General features: G+C 49.2%; 1 protein-coding gene across 3 annotated transcripts in view; it reads left to right on the top strand.

The window, feature by feature from the left end:
* The window catches only part of NDEL1 (nudE neurodevelopment protein 1 like 1), a 47,383-nt gene that overhangs the window by 13,259 nt on the left and 13,009 nt on the right, over positions 1–21,115 (top strand). For all 3 annotated transcript variants that reach the window (XM_040331137.1, XM_040331136.1, XM_040331138.1), the window contains exons 2-6: positions 543–640; positions 1,910–2,063; positions 5,234–5,382; positions 16,209–16,345; positions 18,459–18,629. In XM_040331137.1, the coding sequence (XP_040187071.1) occupies positions 555–640; positions 1,910–2,063; positions 5,234–5,382; positions 16,209–16,345; positions 18,459–18,629 (697 nt within the window). In that variant the 5' untranslated portion in view covers positions 543–554. The remainder of the gene's footprint in view (positions 1–542; positions 641–1,909; positions 2,064–5,233; positions 5,383–16,208; positions 16,346–18,458; positions 18,630–21,115) is intronic.

Genomic DNA, 21,115 nt, shown 5'->3' with positions numbered 1-21,115 from the left:
TCTGCTGCTCTTGGCCTACATACCTCATGCATTGCTTCTGCACAACACACTGGGAGGCTGCTGACTCCTGCCTGTGGGAGGGGGGGGGCATGTCTAGTCTAAAGGAGGCGTGTCCTTGACTCCCGGCGGGGGGGGGGGGGGGGGTCATTCAATCTGCAAATGAGGCACAAACTTTGGACTGAAGCCGCTTTATCACTATAATGCAATGTGGATGTGGAGGGAAATGAATAACGGAGGTCGGAGTTGGGCTTTTTTTGTATGAACTTGCTGAAGGCGCAGCGTGCAGTAAATGTTGTTAATGCATTTTTGTAGCCTCCACAGTGTGGAGAAGCAGGAGGTCTTCATAATTGGGTTTGACTTTGTGGTTTTCTTGTACCGGCACAAAGAAAAAATCACCGCCGTCCTTCTCATTAGGAAGAGAGGACAAGTTTCTGACCCAAGAAATCGGCCGGCTCCTTTCCTTCCTATAATCCCGGCCTGTCTGTGCGATTCACCCCGGGAAGGAGGATTGTTCTCATTAGACTTGTCTTCTTCTCTCCTAGATTTCCCTGAACATGGACAATGAAGACGTCCCGGAGTTCCTGAGCCCGAAGGAGGAGATTTTGTATTGGAAGAAACTGTCACAGACATATAAACAGAGGTGTGTGTGTGTGTGACCCTGTGTGCTACGTGCAAAAGGATTCCACTAGAGGAGGTTTTATTTATTTTTTTGCCCTTTTTAAAATGGACCTTCAGTAATTTTTTCATCTTTCCATCTATTAAATCTCCAGGTGTGGTTGGTTGGTGGTTGGTTGTTGTGGGTGGTTGGTTGTTGGTGGGTGGGTGGGTGGTTGGTTGGTGGTGGGTGGTTGGTTGTTGTTGGTGGTGGTTGGTTGTTGTTGGTGGTGGTTGGTTGTTGTTGGTGGTGGTTGGTTGTTGTTGGTGGTGGTTGGTTGTTGTTGGTGGTGGTTGGTTGTTGTTGGTGGTGGTTGGTTGTTGTTGTGGGTGGTTGGTTGGTTGTGGTTGGTTGGTTGTGGGTTGGTTGTGGGTTGGTTGTTGTTGGTGGTTGGTTGTTGGTGGTTGGTTGTTGTTGGTGGTTGGTTGTTGTTGGTGGTTGGTTGTTGTTGGTGGTGGTGGTGGGTGGTTGGGGTTGGGTGGTGGTGGGTGGTGGGTGGTTGGTTGTGGTTGGTTGGTTGTTGGTGGGTGGTTGGTGGGTGGGTGGGTGGGTGGTTGGTTGTTGTTGGTGGTGGGTGGGTGGGGTTGTGGTTGGTTGGTTGTGGTTGTGTTGGGGTTGGGTTGTTGGGGTTGGTTGGGTTGTTGGTGGTGGGTGGGTGGGTGGTTGGTTGTTGTGGTTGGTTGTGTAAATCCCTTATACAGCCCACTTCCTGTTTCTTGTCTGGTCATTAGCCTAGGCTTATGACATCATGCACAGATCTCTCTCTCTCTCTCTCTGGAAGGGGGGGGGGGTCATAAGAGGGCCAATGAGAGCTGTAGAGGTGTGTGTGTGTGTGTGTGTGAATCCAGGAAGTGCACAGGCAGCAGCTTCAGCTGCCCACAATGATAGAAATATTGTGTACAGTATTACATGACCGCGCAATTGTCATTCAAAGTGTGACCGCGCTGAAAGCTGAAAATTGGCCTGGGCAGGAAGTGTTGGTTTGCCGGGTATTGAAGCGTTTAATATAAGCATGTGAGAAGTTCAGTCAAACATTTGCTGGGAGATCTTTGCACTGATGTCCGAGTGATGATCTGTGGTGATTCCATACCTTCTTGAACGTTGGTTATGGGCGGAGTTGGCTTCTAAACAAAAGAAGTGTTTTGCAGTGGATGTTTCATTCGCTCTGCCCTTTGTGAAGAACGGAGAGAATTATGAGACAATAAAGTTCCGCCGTCCATTAAGTAACTTTTCTTCTTCTTCTTCTGTTTTTAGTTTCCATGAAGCGCGCGACGAGTTGGTGGAGTTTCAGGAAGGAAGCCGGGAATTGGAAGCCGAGCTGGAGACACAACTTGTGCAGGCCGAGCAAAGGAACCGCGATTTGTTATCGGACAACCAAAGGCTGAAATACGAGGTGGAAAGTTTGAAAGTAAGACGCCTCCTTTGATAACCGCTCAGATACAATGTGTACATTTCTGTGAGGTCGGCGTACCTACACTGCGTGCGTTCCTGATTTACTTCTGACGAGGGAGTGGTAGATTGTAACATCATGCACTAATCAGACGGGACTTCGCTGAAGTCTTTATACACACAAGTCTCTGTTCTTGCCACACGTAGGCCTTATGGGGGGGGGAGGTGCCATAAATTCAGATTCTATCAATTTGATCAGAAAATAGATTTGCATTCCTTTTTTCAACTTGCATCCCCTCATCTAGTTTCCAGTGATCAATTGTGATGCATCTGAACAGACTTTCATCTGTTGAGGTTTTATCGGAAGGAAACGGCACCTGTGCCCAGACTATAGACAATAAAGTATTTAAATATTCTTAACGAGCCATAAAATAGGTTTAAAAAAAGTCCTTGCTCATCTCTGTAGCACAGTATACTGTGAAGTAATTTGTCCTCAATGATTCTTAAAGATCACCACAGTCAGCTCTCTAAAGAAGTGGTGGTCAAATCTCTTGAAATAGGGGACCTCAAGTGTGTTGCCCGACATCTCGGAGACTGGCGGCTTGCCGCAAGGGCTGGTCCAGACTCTGGGGGGCTTGCCGTATGGGCTGGTGCAGAGTCTGTGGGGGCTTGCCGTGTGGGCCGGTGCAGAGTCTGTGGGGGCTTGCCGTGTGGGCCGGTGCAGAGTCTGTGGGGGCTTGCCGTGTGGGCCGGTGCAGAGTCTGTGGGGGCTTGCCGTGTGGGCCGGTGCAGAGTCTGTGGGGGCTTGCCGTATGGGCCGGTGCAGAGTCTGTGGGGGCTTGCCGTATGGGCCGGTGCAGAGTCTGTGGGGGCTTGCCGTATGGGCTGGTCCAGAATCTGGGGGGGCTTGCCGTATGGGCTGGTCCAGAGTCTGGGGGGGCTTGCCGTATGGGCTGGTCCAGAGTCTGGGGGGGCTTGCCGTATGGGCTGGTCCAGAGTCTGGGGGGGCTTGCCGTATGGGCTGGTCCAGAGTCTGGGGGGGCTTGCCGTATGGGCTGGTCCAGAGTCTGTGGGGGCTTGCCGTATGGGCCGGTGCAGAGTCTTTGGGGGCTTGCCGTATGGGCTGGTCCAGAATCTGGGGGGGCTTGCCGTATGGGCTGGTCCAGAGTCTGGGGGGCTTGCCGTATGGGCTGGTCCAGAGTCTGGGGGGGCTTGCCGTATGGGCTGGTCCAGAGTCTGGGGGGGGCTTGCCGTAAGGGCTGGTCCAGAGTCTGGGGGGGGCTTGCCGTATGGGCTGGTCCAGAGTCTGGGGGGGCTTGCCGTATGGGCTGGTCCAGAGTCTGGGGGGGCTTGCCGTATGGGCTGGTGCAGAGTCTGGGGGGGCTTGCCGTATGGGCTGGTGCAGAGTCTGGGGGGGCTTGCCGTATGGGCTGGTGCAGAGTCTGGGGGGGCTTGCCGTATGGGCTGGTGCAGAGTCTGGGGGGGCTTGCCGTATGGGCTGGTGCAGAGTCTGGGGGGGGCTTGCCGTATGGGCTGGTGCAGAGTCTGGGGGGGCTTGCCGTATGGGCTGGTGCAGAGTCTGAGGGGGCTTGCCGTATGGGCTGGTGCAGAGTCTGGGGGGGCTTGCCGTATGGGCTGGTGCAGAGTCTGGGGGGGCTTGCCGTATGGGCTGGTGCAGAGTCTGGGGGGGCTTGCCGTATGGGCTGGTGCAGAGTCTGGGGGGGCTTGCCGTATGGGCTGGTGCAGAGTCTGGGGGGGCTTGCCGTATGGGCTGGTGCAGAGTCTGGGGGGGCTTGCCGTATGGGCTGGTGCAGAGTCTGGGGGGGCTTGCCGTATGGGCTGGTGCAGAGTCTGGGGGGGCTTGCCGTATGGGCTGGTGCAGAGTCTGGGGGGGCTTGCCGTATGGGCTGGTGCAGAGTCTGGGGGGGCTTGCCGTATGGGCTGGTGCAGAGTCTGGGGGGGCTTGCCGTATGGGCTGGTGCAGAGTCTGGGGGGGCTTGCCGTATGGGCTGGTGCAGAGTCTGGGGGGGGGCTTGCCGTATGGGCTGGTTCAGAGTCTGGGGGGGGGCTTGCCGTATGGGCTGGTTCAGAGTCTGGGGGGGGGCTTGCCGTATGGGCTGGTTCAGAGTGTGGGGGGGGCTTGCCGTATGGGCTGGTTTAGAGTCTGGGGGGGGCTTGCCGTATGGGCTGGTTCAGAGTCTGGGGGGGGCTTGCCGTATGGGCTGGTTCAGAGTCTGGGGGGGGCTTGCCGTATGGGCTGGTTCAGAGTCTGGGGGGGGCTTGCCGTATGGGCTGGTTCAGAGTCTGGGGGGGGCTTGCCGTATGGGCTGGTTCAGAGTCTGGGGGGGGCTTGCCGTATGGGCTGGTTCAGAGTCTGGGGGGGGGGGGGCTTGCCGTATGGGCTGGTCCAGAGTCTGGGGGGGGGGGGGCTTGCCGTATGGGCTGGTCCAGAGTCTGGGGGGGGGGGCTTGCCGTATGGGCTGGTGCAGAGTCTGGGGGGGGGGGCTTGCCGTATGGGCTGGTCCAGAGCCTGTGGGGGGGGGGCTTGCCGTATGGGCTGGTCCAGAATCTGGGGGGGCTTGCCGTATGGGCTGGTGCAGAGTCTGGGGGGGGCTTGCCGTATGGGCTGGTGCAGTCTCTGTGGGGGCTTGCCGTGTGGGCCGGTGCAGAGTCTGTGGGGGGCTTGCCGTATGGGCTGGTGCAGTGTCTGGGGGGGGCTTGCCGTATGGGCTGGTGCAGAGTCTGGGGGGGGCTTGCCGTATGGGCTGGTCCAGAGTCTGGGGGGGGCTTGCCGGTAAAGCCACATCTGAATGTCATACCAATACTGTGTCTTGTGGTCCTACTCTAATCTATGGGGGTACTTAGACTGGGAGAAACAGGGACAGCAGTAGAAGGCAACTAGGCATTCCCCATACATATCTGCTGACAGGATGTGAGAGCAGAGAGATGAGCTCATCAGTCTGCTGCTGCTCCCTTCACTGTGCACTCATAGACCGGGGGTGGGGTGGTGAAGTTGCATAACTGCAGTAAAGAAAAGTAAGGTCTCCTGAGCTGAGTTATTTTCAGGAGTGGATGGACAAATACAAATCCTTCTGACAAGTAAAATCACTCGTGTATAGTACATGCATTTTACAACTGTACAGAGATTTATTGCCTTTGAGACTTCTTGATGTTTTTTCAAATTTTCAGGAGAAGCTCGAGCATCATTACTCACAGAGCTACAAGCAGGTGTCGCTCCTGGAGGACGAGCTGAGCCGCGCTCGCAACATCAAGGACCAGCTTCACAAGTATGTGAGGGAACTGGAACAGGCCAACGATGACCTGGAAAGGGCCAAACGGTGAGCTGGGCAATTTTATTTTTTATTATCCTGTTAATTTCTTCCATACCAGGCGAATTCCGGCATTCCTCTCCTACATGTAAAAGGCATCATTTATTTTTTTTGGCCAGAAAATTAACCCCCAAACCATTTTCCTTTTTATTTTTTAGCAGAGACCCTTAGGAATAAAATGGCGGTCATTGCAATTTTTTATGTCACATGGTATTCGCACAGCAATTTTTAAAATGCAATTTTTTTTTTGAGGGGGGGGGGAAGACACTTTGAGGAATAAAAACAAAACCGTAAAGTTAGCCGAAATTTTTGGGCATAATGTGAAACATTTTTTCAGCACATTTGTTTTGTGCTGAAAATGCCCCCCTCTGCTTATACTCGAGTCACCTTTTTGCACCTGATCTCACAGATTTTGGGGACCCGGTACCGGCCGGCCGTGGGTCCCCTTGGCACACATGTAGCCCCACTCTTCCTCTACAAGTGTGCAAAGTTTGTTGTCTGGGTGACCTACGGCTGGGGAGCACCGATTTTTTTTCAAAGCTGAGCACCCCTTCCATAGACTCCCATGTTAAACGGTCATTTCTCCGGTGACTTTGGGGACCCTTTACCGGCTGGTCGTAGGTCCCCTGGACCCGGATCTTGGCACGCATGTAGCCCCATTTCTCCTCTACAAGTGTGCAAAGTTTGTTGTCCGGGGGATCTACGGCTTAGGAGCAAAGATTTTCAACGCCGGGCACCCCTTCCATAGACTCCCAGGTTAAACATCAGTCTAGGCATGGGCACAGTGGGGCATGGACACAGTGAGGCACAGTGGGGCATGGACACAGTGGGGCATGCGCATGGACACCCTAGGCTTATACTCGAGTCTATACGTTTTGCCAGTTTTTTTGTGGTAAAATTAGGTGCCTCGCCTTATATTCGAGTGGGGCATGGGCACAGTGGAGCATGGGCCACATGGACACAGTGAGGCATGCAGATGGACACCCTAGGCTTATACTCGAGTCAATCATTTTTCCCAGTTTTTTGGGGTAAAATGAGGTGCCTTGCCTTATATTCGGGTCGGCTAATACTCGAGTATTTACGGTAAATGGATACCTAACATGTCTCGCTTTAAAATTGCGCACACTTGTGGAATGGCGCCAAACTTTGGCTACGCTTTAAGCATTTTTACAGGTTTCCAGTTCAGTGTTACAGATGAGGTCTAGTGCTAGAATTCTTGCTCTCGCTCTAACATTCACGGCGATACCTCACATGTGTTTGATCACTTTTGTTCCTATTACAAGGAATGTAAACATCCCATGTGACAGTAATAGGAGGTGACAGGTCCTCTTTATGGAGAGATCAGGGGTCTATAATGAATGTAAACATCCCATGTGACAGTAATAGGAGGTGACAGGTCCTCTTTATGGAGAGATCTGGGGTCTATAATGAATGTAAACATCCCATGTGACAGTAATAGGAGGTGACAGGTCCTCTTTATGGAGAGATCAGGGGTCTATAATGAATGTAAACATCCCATGTGACAGTAATAGGAGGTGACAGGTCCTCTTTATGGAGAGATCGGGGGTCTATAATGAATGTAAACATCCCATGTGACAGTAATAGGAGGTGACAGGTCCTCTTTATGGAGGGATCTGGGGTCTATAATGAATGTAAACATCCCATGTGACAGTAATAGGAGGTGACAGGTCCTCTTTATGGAGAGATCAGGGGTCTATAATGAATGTAAACATCCCATGTGACAGTAATAGGAGGTGACAGGTCCTCTTTATGGAGAGATCTGGGGTCTATAATGAATGTAAACATCCCATGTGACAGTAATAGGAGGTGACAGGTCCTCTTTATGGAGAGATCAGGGGTCTATAATGAATGTAAACATCCCATGTGACAGTAATAGGAGGTGACAGGTCCTCTTTATGGAGAGATCGGGGGTCTATAATGAATGTAAACATCCCATGTGACAGTAATAGGAGGTGACAGGTCCTCTTTATGGAGGGATCTGGGGTCTATAATGAATGTAAACATCCCATGTGACAGTAATAGGAGGTGACAGGTCCTCTTTATGGAGAGATCAGGGGTCTATAATGAATGTAAACATCCCATGTGACAGTAATAGGGGGTGACAGGTCCTCTTTATGGAGAGATCGGGGGTCTATAATGTAAACATCCCATGTGACAGTAATAGGTGACAGGTCCTCTTTATGGAGAGATCAGGGGTCTATAATGAATGTAAACATCCCATGTGACAGTAATAGGAGGTGACAGGTCCTCTTTATGGAGGGATCTGGGGTCTATAATGAATGTAAACATCCCATGTGACAGTAATAGGAGGTGACAGGTCCTCTTTATGGAGAGATCGGGGTCTATAATGAATGTAAACATCCCGTGTGACAGTAATAGGTGGTGACAGGTCCTCTTTATGGAGAGATCTGGGGTCTATAATGAATGTAAACATCCCATGTGACAGTAATAGGAGGTGACAGGTCCTCTTTATGGAGAGATCGGGGGTCTATAATGAATGTAAACATCCCATGTGACAGTAATAGGAGGTGACAGGTCCTCTTTATGGAGGGATCTGGGGTCTATAATGAATGTAAACATCCCATGTGACAGTAATAGGAGGTGACAGGTCCTCTTTATGGAGGGATCTGGGGTCTATAATGTAAACATCCCATGTGACAGTAATAGGGGGTGACAGGTCCTCTTTATGGAGGGATCTGGGGTCTATAATGAATGTAAACATCCCATGTGACAGTAATAGGAGGTGACAGGTCCTCTTTATGGAGAGATCTGGGGTCTATAATGAATGTAAACATCCCATGTGACAGTAATAGGAGGTGACAGGTCCTCTTTATGGAGGGATCTGGGGTCTATAATGAATGTAAACATCCCATGTGACAGTAATAGGAGGTGACAGGTCCTCTTTATGGAGAGATCTGGGGTCTATAATGAATGTAAACATCCCATGTGACAGTAATAGGAGGTGACAGGTCCTCTTTATGGAGAGATCAGGGGTCTATAATGAATGTAAACATCCCATGTGACAGTAATAGGAGGTGACAGGTCCTCTTTATGGAGAGATCGGGGGTCTATAATGAATGTAAACATCCCATGTGACAGTAATAGGAGGTGACAGGTCCTCTTTATGGAGGGATCTGGGGTCTATAATGAATGTAAACATCCCATGTGACAGTAATAGGAGGTGACAGGTCCTCTTTATGGAGAGATCAGGGGTCTATAATGAATGTAAACATCCCATGTGACAGTAATAGGAGGTGACAGGTCCTCTTTATGGAGAGATCTGGGGTCTATAATGAATGTAAACATCCCATGTGACAGTAATAGGAGGTGACAGGTCCTCTTTATGGAGAGATCAGGGGTCTATAATGAATGTAAACATCCCATGTGACAGTAATAGGAGGTGACAGGTCCTCTTTATGGAGAGATCGGGGGTCTATAATGAATGTAAACATCCCATGTGACAGTAATAGGAGGTGACAGGTCCTCTTTATGGAGGGATCTGGGGTCTATAATGAATGTAAACATCCCATGTGACAGTAATAGGAGGTGACAGGTCCTCTTTATGGAGAGATCAGGGGTCTATAATGAATGTAAACATCCCATGTGACAGTAATAGGGGGTGACAGGTCCTCTTTATGGAGAGATCGGGGGTCTATAATGTAAACATCCCATGTGACAGTAATAGGTGACAGGTCCTCTTTATGGAGAGATCAGGGGTCTATAATGAATGTAAACATCCCATGTGACAGTAATAGGAGGTGACAGGTCCTCTTTATGGAGAGATCAGGGGTCTATAATGAATGTAAACATCCCATGTGACAGTAATAGGAGGTGACAGGTCCTCTTTATGGAGAGATCGGGGGTCTATAATGAATGTAAACATCCCATGTGACAGTAATAGGAGGTGACAGGTCCTCTTTATGGAGGGATCTGGGGTCTATAATGAATGTAAACATCCCATGTGACAGTAATAGGAGGTGACAGGTCCTCTTTATGGAGAGATCGGGGGTCTATAATGTAAACATCCCATGTGACAGTAATAGGAGGTGACAGGTCCTCTTTATGGAGGGATCTGGGGTCTATAATGAATGTAAACATCCCATGTGACAGTAATAGGGGGTGACAGGTCCTCTTTATGGAGAGATCTGGGGTCTATAATGAATGTAAACATCCCATGTGACAGTAATAGGAGGTGACAGGTCCTCTTTATGGAGAGATCAGGGGTCTATAATGAATGTAAACATCCCATGTGACAGTAATAGGAGGTGACAGGTCCTCTTTATGGAGGGATCAGGGGTCTATAATGAATGTAAACATCCCATGTGACAGTAATAGGAGGTGACAGGTCCTCTTTATGGAGGGATCTGGGGTCTATAATGTAAACATCCCATGTGACAGTAATAGGGGGTGACAGGTCCTCTTTATGGAGGGATCTGGGGTCTATAATGAATGTAAACATCCCATGTGACAGTAATAGGAGGTGACAGGTCCTCTTTATGGAGAGATCTGGGGTCTATAATGAATGTAAACATCCCATGTGACAGTAATAGGAGGTGACAGGTCCTCTTTATGGAGAGATCTGGGGTCTATAATGAATGTAAACATCCCATGTGACAGTAATAGGAGGTGACAGGTCCTCTTTATGGAGGGATCTGGGGTCTATAATGAATGTAAACATCCCATGTGACAGTAATAGGAGGTGACAGGTCCTCTTTATGGAGAGATCAGGGGTCTATAATGAATGTAAACATCCCATGTGACAGTAATAGGGGGTGACAGGTCCTCTTTATGGAGAGATCGGGGGTCTATAATGTAAACATCCCATGTGACAGTAATAGGTGACAGGTCCTCTTTATGGAGAGATCAGGGGTCTATAATGAATGTAAACATCCCATGTGACAGTAATAGGAGGTGACAGGTCCTCTTTATGGAGGGATCTGGGGTCTATAATGAATGTAAACATCCCATGTGACAGTAATAGGGGGTGACAGGTCCTCTTTATGGAGAGATCTGGGGTCTATAATGAATGTAAACATCCCATGTGACAGTAATAGGAGGTGACAGGTCCTCTTTATGGAGAGAGGCGGGGTCTATAATGAATGTAAACATCCCATGTGACAGTAATAGGGGGTGACAGGTCCTCTTTATGGAGAGATCTGGGGTCTATAATGTAAACATCCCATGTGACAGTAATAGGAGGTGACAGGTCCTCTTTATGGAGAGATCTGGGGGTCTATAATGTAAACATCCCATGTGACAGTAATAGGGGGTGACAGGTCCTCTTTATGGAGGGATCTGGGGTCTATAATGAATGTAAACATCCCATGTGACAGTAATAGGAGGTGACAGGTCCTCTTTATGGAGGGATCTGGGGTCTATAATGTAAACATCCCATGTGACAGTAATAGGAGGTGACAGGTCCTCTTTATGGAGAGATCTGGGGTCTATAATGAATGTAAACATCCCATGTGACAGTAATAGGAGGTGACAGGTCCTCTTTATGGAGGGATCTGGGGTCTATAATGAATGTAAACATCCCATGTGACAGTAATAGGAGGTGACAGGTCCTCTTTATGGAGAGATCTGGGGTCTATAATGTAAACATCCCATGTGACAGTAATAGGGGGTGACAGGTCCTCTTTATGGAGAGATCTGGGGTCTATAATGAATGTAAACATCCCATGTGACAGTAATAGGTGGTGACAGGTCCTCTTTATGGAGGTATCTGGGGTCTATAATGAATGTAAACATCCCATGTGACAGTAATAGGGGGTGACAGGTCCTCTTTATGGAGAGATCAGGGGTCTATAATGAATGTAAACATCCCATGTGACAGTAATAGGTGGTGACAGGTCCTCTTTATGGAGGGATCTGGGGTCTATAATGTAAACATCCCATGTGACAGTAATAGGATGTGACAGGTCCTCTTTATGGAGAGATCTGGGGTCTATAATGAATGTAAACATCCCATGTGACAGTAATAGGAGGTGACAGGTCCTCTTTATGGAGAGATCTGGGGTCTATAATGAATGTAAACATCCCATGTGACAGTAATAGGAGGTGACAGGTCCTCTTTATGGAGAGATCTGGGGTCTATAATGAATGTAAACATCCCATGTGACAGTAATAGGAGGTGACAGGTCCTCTTTATGGAGGGATCAGGGGTCTATAATGAATGTAAACATCCCATGTGACAGTAATAGGAGGTGACAGGTCCTCTTTATGGAGAGATCTGGGGTCTATAATGAATGTAAACATCCCATGTGACAGTAATAGGAGGTGACAGGTCCTCTTTATGGAGAGATCAGGGGTCTATAATGAATGTAAACATCCCATGTGACAGTAATAGGAGGTGACAGGTCCTCTTTATGGAGAGATCAGGGGTCTATAATGAATGTAAACATCCCATGTGACAGTAATAGGGGGTGACAGGTCCTCTTTATGGAGAGATCTGGGGTCTATAATGAATGTAAACATCCCATGTGACAGTAATAGGAGGTGACAGGTCCTCTTTATGGAGAGATCAGGGGTCTATAATGAATGTAAACATCCCATGTGACAGTAATAGGAGGTGACAGGTCCTCTTTATGGAGAGATCTGGGGTCTATAATGAATGTAAACATCCCATGTGACAGTAATAGGAGGTGACAGGTCCTCTTTATGGAGAGATCTGGGGTCTATAATGAATGTAAACATCCCATGTGACAGTAATAGGAGGTGACAGGTCCTCTTTATGGAGGGATCAGGGGTCTATAATGAATGTAAACATCCCATGTGACAGTAATAGGAGGTGACAGGTCCTTTTTATGGAGAGATCTGGGGTCTATAAGTCCCCACATCTCTGCTCTAGGCTGGAAAGCTTTAGATAAAAAAAAAACGATCTCGGGCTCTCCAGCCTAATACACGCCACTGTTTACAACTGCCCAAGTTGATCGATCAACCAACTTGCCTGCCCATACAGTTCAAATCTTCGGTTCCTGCTTAACCAGCCAAGATTTGAACCATCTATGGCTGGCCTCGGTTATAGCTGGGCTGCAGGAGGTTAAAGTGTAGTATTGGACCCGCAATGTTTTTTTGTTTTTGTTTACTGAGGAGTGTGCGCTGCTTCCCAGAGCTGGCAGTCTTCACAGGAAAGTGTTTGGGGAAGGTAGGGAAGAGGAGCAGGGGGAGTAGCTTGCCATCCTAGGCTGTGTGTTTCTACTGATACACACACCGCTGGGAGAAACAACCCTGCACCCAAGGGTGGCTCCATAGCGGGCTGCAAGAAAAAGGAGCCACCCTGAGACGGGAAACCTGGAGCAGTGATCGTGACATTGGCTTAAACGGGAAAATAGATCAGGATTAAAAGATAAAGAAGCTGAAGACTCGGTGATTAAATCAGCTGCTTAAAGTGCTTAAAAAAACCTGAGTGTGATATCGCTGCATTCGGCGGCACTCATACTACCGATGTAAGTTTGTTGTGAGATGGACTTACCCCCCACTGTCCTCCGATGTGATGTATCCATATACAGTATATGGATCCAAATTCAGAGATTAAAGCTTTAGGCTGCATTCACACCTAAGCGACAAAACGCCCGACGCGGGACGCTTCTGTCGCTAGAGGGGAGAATTCCCATTGCCGTCTATGGAGATGGTTCACATCTCATAGACGCCGTACGCCTGTCGCCTGAAAAAAAAAGTCCCGGACCCTTTTTTTCACGCGACAGGCGCGTTTTCCCATAGACAGCAATGGGAATACTTTAGAAAAAAAAAAAAAGATACATTTGTAATCGCGGCAAATCTGCCGCTACACGCGTACGCGGCTGTCGCTTAGGTGTGAATGCAGCCTAAAGGGGAACCAACTTGAAATTAACCACTTGCGGACTGACTACCTACTCACAATGTATTGCAGACGGACGGCCTGTTCAGGCAAAGCGACGTATTGGTACCCCGCTGCCTTTCTCTGGGCTTAGGGCAGCGGGTCATGGCTGGGACCTGCTGATTGGCTGTGTCTAATCACCGCCCAGTGGTCTGTGTTGACAATCAAGCTCTCTGTACAGAGGGATAAGAAATGGATATTTAGTAAAAAGCAGCACACATTCACACATTGTTGGGCACACATTTGCTTTTCTTAATTACCTAAGATGTTAACCCCTTCCCTGCCAATGTCATTAGTACAGTGAGAGTATATAGTATTATCGCTGATCACTGTATTCGTGTTGCTGGTCAGTGTCGGCATCAGTTACACACGTGTGTGTGTGTGTGTGTGTGTGTGTGTGTATGTGTGTCACACACAAAAATAAAATAAATAAAAAGTAGTAGTATGTTTTTACTTTTTGCTCTAAAACATATACAAAAAAAAAAAACTTCCAAAATATATTCTGCTGCATGTCTGATTTAAAAAATCAAATAAAGTGAAAAATCCCAATAAGTATATATTGATAGGTATGCGTGAAAATTAGGTATGAGTAAAAAATTATAATATATATTATAATTTTTTACTCCTACCTATGAATATATACTTATTGGGATTTTTCACTTTATTTGATTTTTAATCGGACATGCAGCAGAATATATTTTGGAAGTGTTTTTTTTTTTTTGTTTTTTTTTTGTATATGTTTTAGAGCAAAAAGTAAAAAACTATACTTATTTTATTTAATTTTTTTGCTCTAAAACATATCCAAGTAAAAAAAAACCAAAAGCTAATATAGGGATATATATATATATATATATATTTTATATATATATATATATATATATAAATAAAGCCAGCGGTGATCAAATACCACCAAAAGAAAGCTCTATTGTACATTAATTTTGTTTTGGCACAGCGTCGCATGACTGCGCACTTACCAGTTAAAGTGCCACCGGGGTGAATAGCAAAAAATGGCCTGGGCATGAAGGGGGCAAAACCTCCCAGAGCTGAAGTGATTTAGGCTTCATCCACACGGGAGTAAATGGGGATATAGCGTACAATGCAACCGTATTGTCTCTGCTGGGAGTGACATGCGGAGCATAACCACCAGCCTGTACCCGCCAACCCCCCCCAAACACCCATGATGATCACATGGAAAACACCCAAAATCCCATGATGCCAAAAACTCCACACCCAGATATCTGCCCCGCGGACTAAAGATTTGCTAAAGAAGGAAACAAGAATCAGCCGGGTGGAAAAAAAAAAGAGCACAACACCTACCTTCTATAAACATTCCAACACCACAGCTATGTAGACAGAAGAAATATGCCGCACTCCCCACCTTTCCCAGGAGGCACCACTCCCCCTCCTCCTCCTCCTCCTCCTCCTCCTCCCCCTCCTCCTCTATTATACGGCTGTTTTGTATATTTGGGATCTATAAATGTACAGTATGTTGTGTTCTATTTGTGCCATTTTGTTGCAATACTTCCTCCTAGGTGTTTATGCAACTAGGATGTGTGACTCGCCCCTGGTCAGTACAGGACTCTCAGGCCCCTTTCACACTGGGGAGCCGGTAAAGCACCACATATTTTTAGTGGCACTTTACCGCCGTATTTGCGGGGTATTCGGCCACTAGCCGGGCACTTTTAACCCCAGCTAGTGGCCGGAAAAGGTTTAAAACCACCTGCAAAGAGCTTCTGCAGCAGCGCTTTGCCAGCGGTATAGCCGCGCTGCCCATTAATTTCAATGGGTAGGAGCAGTGGTATACACACCGCTCCAAAGATGCTGCTAGCAGGACTTTTTTTTTTTTTAGCGTTCTGCTAGCGCATCGCTCCAGTGTGAAGTCCTCGGGGGAGGAGCGGCTCTTTCAGGGCGCTTTGCGGGCGCTATTTTTGGCACAACAGCGCCTGCAAAGCGCCCCAGTGTGAAAGGGGTCTAAGTGAATCCTTGAGCAGCTGCAATACTTGGCTGATTTTCAGCTGATGATTGGGGATAGATATGTACAGCGGAACTTCGGATTACGAGTATTGACCGTTCCAGGAGAATGCTTGTAATCCAAAGCACTCGCATATCAAAGCGAGTTTCCCCATAGAAGCCAATGGAAAGGAAAAGAATGTGTTCCGCATTGACTTCAATAGCATGCAATACCGCATGCGTCCAAAGGGGGGGGGGGGGGGCGGGAGAGTCTCTCTCTCTCTCTCTCTCTCTCTCTCGTTCTCTCTCTCTCTCTCTCTCGTTCTCTCTCTCTCTCTCTCTCGTTCTCTCTCTCTCTCTCTCTCTCTCGTTCTCTCTCTCTCTCTCTCTCGTTCTCTCTCTCTCTCTCTCTCTCGTTCTCTCTCTCGTTCTCTCTCTCTCTCTCTCTCGTTCTCTCTCTCTCTCTCTCTCTCGTTCTCTCTCTCTCTCTCTCTCTCGTTCTCTCTCTCTCTCTCTCTCTCTCGTTCTCTCTCTCTCTCTCTCTCTCGTTCTCTCTCTCTCTCTCTCTCTCTCGTTCTCTCTCTCTCTCTCTCTCTCTCTCGTTCTCTCTCTCTCTCTCTCTCTCTCGTTCTCTCTCTCTCTCTCTCTCTCGTTCTCTCGTGTTCTCTCTCGTTCTCTCGTTCTCTCGTGTTCTCTCTCTCTCTCTCTCTCTCGTGTTCTCTCTCTCTCTCGTGTTCTCTCTCTCTCTCGTGTTCTCTCTCTCTCTCGTGTTCTCTCTCTCTCTCGTGTTCTCTCTCTCTCTCGTGTTCTCTCTCTCTCTCGTGTTCTCTCTCTCTCTCGTGTTCTCTCTCTCTCTCGTGTTCTCTCTCTCTCTCGTGTTCTCTCTCTCTCTCGTGTTCTCTCTCTCTCTCGTGTTCTCTCTCTCTCCATTGCTCACAATGTAATCATTCTTTTGTATAAATTGTTTTGTAAATTGCTAAGGTAACATTCGATCTCCTGTTCTCAGGGCGACAATCGTGTCTCTGGAAGACTTTGAGCAGAGGCTGAACCAGGCCATCGAAAGGAACGCTTTCTTGGAGAGCGAGCTCGACGAAAAAGAGTCTTTGTTGGTGTCGGTACAAAGATTAAAGGACGAGGCGCGAGGTAGGGATTTCTATTTATTTTCTTGCCGCGGACACACAATGCTTTATTGAACACGTTCATTTTTTTCCCCGCACACACCCAAAGGTGTCACCTGAGATTAACTCGTTCGCTTGCTTCTAAAAATACACTAAAGAAAAAATAAAAATAACACCCGAGCAACAAGACTAAGAAAAGACGAGGCGATGGCGCAATTCATTTTCATTTCCCTAAAGGGAGGGACAAATCTCCGCCATTGTTGGAACCCAGCTGAACTTTAAATCGATGTAATACATTCCGGGTGCATCAAAACAAAAGGCTTTCTTTTAGAAAGCAGCCACAGATATGTCTCCTGCCAGCAATGAAGGGGCCCTGCTTCTTGTGGAGAACATGATGCATTTTCCACCCTAAGAATGGGTGTAACATGTTCCAAAAGCGAACTTGTCCTCTAACCACTTCGGCCTCGGACCATTTTGTTGCTAAATGACTGGGCCGCTTTTTGCGATTCGGCACCTGCGTCGCTTTAACTGACAATTGCGCGGTTCGTGCGACGTGGCTCCCAAACAAAATTGGTGTCCTTTTTCCCACAAACAGAGCTTTCTTTTGGTGGTATTTGATCACCTCTGCGGTTTTTATTTTTTGCGCTATAAACAAAAATAGAGCGACAATTTTGAAAAAAAAAAATTCAATATTTTTTACTTTTTGCTATAATAAATATCCCCAATAATATATAAAAAAAAGTTTTTTTTTCCTCAGTTTAGGCCGATACGTATTCTTCTACATATTTTTGGTAAAAAAAAATCGAAATAAACATTTAATGATTGGTTTGCGCAAAATGTATAGCGTCTACAAAATTGGGGATAGTTGAATAGCAATTTTATTAATTTTTTTTTTCTACTAGTAATCGCGGCGAGCTGCGATTTTTATTGTGACTGCGACATTATGGCGGACACATTGGACACATTTTTGGGACCATTGGTCATTTATACAGCGAACAGTGCTATAAAAATGCACCGATTACTGTAAAGAACACTGGCAGTGAAGGGGTTAACCACTAGGGGGCACTATAGGGGTTAAGTGTTCCCTAAGGAGTGATTCTTACTGTAGGGGGGGCATGGCTCACTGTGACACGTCACTGATCGTGTACCCGATGAGAGGGAACAGACGATCAGCGACAGTGTCACTAGGCAGAACGGGGAGATGATGTTGTGTTTACACTGACATCTCCCCGTGAGACGATCGCGGGTATGACCGCGGCGATCAAGTCCGCAGGGCACGCTCGCGAAGATCGCGGCGCGCGCCTGCAACATATACTTATTAAAGGGGAAGTACAGGTACGTCCTTTTGCCTGCCCGTGCCACGCTGCAGAAGTATCTGCGGGCGGCCAGCGGATAAGAACGACTTGATATGTTTAACTTTAAAATAAAATTTGATAATAAAAAAAAAAGAATTAATCCACATGTAATATCCCGCCCACATTGTGTTTAGCTGGTTAGTGGGCATGGAAGAGAGGAGGGAGTGGCCTGTCATCGTGTATACGCCCACATGAGTGACTCTATAAGTCACATGGGCTGCTCAGATGTGATAGGGAGGAAATGCTCAGCATAGAAACTCACTGAGAACTGAGCATGTGCAGAGCTGCCAACACGGCTCTTAAAAATCCCTATCCGCATTGGGGACATGGACAGAAGGGGAGCAGCAGGATGAACCCAGATTATTGCAGAATACAGAGAAGGAATCCCGTAGTGATGAGTGATTATGGCCGGCATGGAATATACACCATTTATTCATTGTTTTTTAATATTGCAAAGAAATCTTTAGAGTTGAGAATCTCATAAGTAGCGAGTGTGATTTATAGAAGCACCGATCATCCCCATGACTGAAGGTCTGTTGCCCTTCTCCTCTCTCTGGCGCTCTCGTCGATCACATTGCTGTCACATTCGCTCGGCTCACACTGGGCCGCCGTCCAGACAAAGAGGATTATTTGTGTTTTTCAGGAAAGTTTTAACAGATGGCTCTTTCATCATCCAAGTCTCTTCAGAGAAAGCCTTCCATGTAATTTACATAGGGGGGGGGGCTTAAGATGTGAATTTTTTTATTTTATTTTTTATTGTTTTTTATTTCTCTTTTGCGGCAGATTTAAGGCAGGAATTGGCCGTACGTGAAAGGCAGACGGACGTGAGAAAATCCGCTCCCAGTTCTCCGACATTGGATTGCGAGAAGACCGACTCGGCCGTCCAGGCGTCCCTGTCTTTACCCGCAACGCCCGTGGGCAAAATCTCAGACAACAGTTTTACCTCTCCGAAAGGTCAGTGCCCCCCGCCTCCTTTGTGTAATGTCATCTCTTGATCGCCGGGCTGGAGGACAAAAGCGTGAAGCTGTTTTTTTTATTTATTTTTTACCATCCCTGGCACCCCCCACCCCCTCTTCCTTAACACGTTAATAAAAATGTTAAAATCTTTTTGTAACCTTCCTTATTTGGGACTCCCTGGGCCAGCAGGGTTCTGTACATGACTTCCTGAAAATATCACAGCACCGCGCCCCAGTATTCATCTTAAGAGACCTCAACGTGTCTCATGATTGAATGAAAAGGGGTCGGGTTCAGGGACAGTCGGGCTGGGCAGGAAAGGCTAGATGATGCCGGACATCTTCCAGCCAGAAAGAGGCTGAAATTTATTTTCATATAAAAATATTAAACCTGTTATACTCACCTCCTCTGTTGCAGTAGATTTGCACAGGGTAGCCCAGATCCTCTTCTTCTTGAGAGGTAATATAGGTCGTGAGCCTGAGCCGGCCGCTCCCACCCCCTCCACAGCCCAGCGCTCCAGTGAGCATGGGGGTGGGGATGGGGGCAGAGCCCAGTGAGCTTGATGGGGGAGCAGAGAGCCTGAGCCGGCCGCTCTCTCCTCCTCCACAGCGCAGTGCTCCAGTGAGCATGGGGGGAGGGGGGATGGGACAGAGTAGAGCCTGAGCCCGGCCGCTCCCACCACCTCCACAGCCCTGCGCTCCAGTGAGCATGGGGGGAGGGGATGAGGCCAGAGCCAGCCACTCCCACCCCCTCCACTGACCATCGCTACAGTGAGCCTGAGCCCGGCCGCTCCCACCACCTCCACAGCCCTGCGCTCCAGTGAGCATGGGGGGAGGGGATGAGGCCAGAGCCAGCCACTCCCACCCCCTCCACTGCCCATCGCTACAGTGAGCATGGGGTGTAGGGATGGGACAGGGTAGAGCCTGAGCCGGCCGCTCCCACCAAAGCCCAGTGCTCCGGTGAGCATGGGGGGAGGGGATGAGGGCAAAGCCAGACACTCCCACCCCCTCCACTGCCCATCGCTCCAGTGAGGGGAGGGAGCCGAGAGCCTAAGCTGGCCGCTCCCACCCCCTCCACAGCCCAGCGCTACAGGGGGGGGGGGAGCAGAGAGCGCGAACCGCCCACTCCCACAGCCCAGTGCTCCAGTGAGCATAGGGGGAGGGAATGGGGGCAGAGCCGGAGCCAGCTGCTCCCACCACCTCTACAGCCCAGCGCTCCAGTGAGGGGAGGGAGCCGAGAGCCTAAGCTGGCCGCTCCCACCCCCTCCACAGCCCAGCGCTCCAGTGGGGATGGGGGCAGAGCCTGATCTGGCCGCTTCCACCCCCTCTACGACCCAGCGCTCCAGTGAGGGGAGGGAGCCGAGAGCCTAAGCTGCCCGCTCCCACCCCCTCCACAGCCCAGCGCTCCAGTGAGGGGAGGGAGCCGAGAGCCTAAGCTGGCCGCTCCCACCCCCTCCACAGCCCAGCGCTCCAGTGAGGGGAGGGAGCCGAGAGCCTAAGCTGGCCGCTCCCACCCCCTCCACAGCCCAGCGCTCCAGTGAGGGGAGGGAGCCGAGAGCCTAAGCTGGCCGCTCCCACCCCCTCCACAGCCCAGCGCTCCAGTGGGGATGGGGGCAGAGCCTGATCTGGCCGCTTCCACCCCCTCTACGGCCCAGCGCTCCAGTGAGGGGAGGGAGCCGAGAGCCTAAGCTGCCCGCTCCCACCCCCTCCACAGCCCAGCGCTCCGGGGGGGGGGGAGCAGAGAGCGTGAACCGCCCACCCCCACAGCCCAGCGCTCTGGTGAGCATAGGGGGAGGGGATGGGGGCAGAGCCGGAGCCAGCTGCTCCCACCTCCTCTACAGCCCAGCGCTCCAGTGAGCATGGGAAGGAGGGAGCAGGGAGCCTGAGCCGTCCACTCCCGCCCCCTCTACAGCCCAGCGCTCCAGTGAGCATAGGGGGAGGGGATGGGGGCACAGCCGGAGCCAGCTGCTCCCGCCCCCTCCACAGCCCAGCGCTCCAGTGAGTGTGGGAGGGGCAAATAAGAGAGCCAGTGACTGATGGTCACCAGCTCTCTGCTCACCCGAGCTCCATTAATATTTCCATACTCTTAAGTTTTGACAAGCTGGTCTCCCTGCGCAGATTCTGTGTGTACCAGTTTTAGTAAATCCCCCCCCCCCTATAATTGTTGGGGGGGCCCCTTCCTATACTCTGGCTTTCAGACGTTGGGTAGTTCAGTAGCTTTAGGAGTTCTGAGCAATGTTGGTCATGTGGCTCCTTATCGTTCACTTTAAATAAATGATTGGGACACCTGAGATCGGCTGCGTTATCAACATGACATCATCATATTTCCAGGCGTTTATCTGTGTGAGGTCACCCGGCTTATCGGGAATAGAAGATTCTCAGTACTCCCAGCAGGAAAGCTTCACAGATCTGAGATTATTATTTAGTGCCGGTTCCCGGAGTTCATTCCAGAGTCCGGGTCTTACCGTCCTTCCTGAGCAAAGTCCG

This window comes from Rana temporaria, chromosome 12 (assembly GCF_905171775.1).
Source record: "Rana temporaria chromosome 12, aRanTem1.1, whole genome shotgun sequence".
NCBI classification, from domain to species: Eukaryota; Metazoa; Chordata; class Amphibia; order Anura; family Ranidae; genus Rana; species Rana temporaria.
The sequence above is the reverse complement of the archived record's forward strand: the minus strand, read 5'-3'. Positions and strand labels throughout refer to the sequence as shown.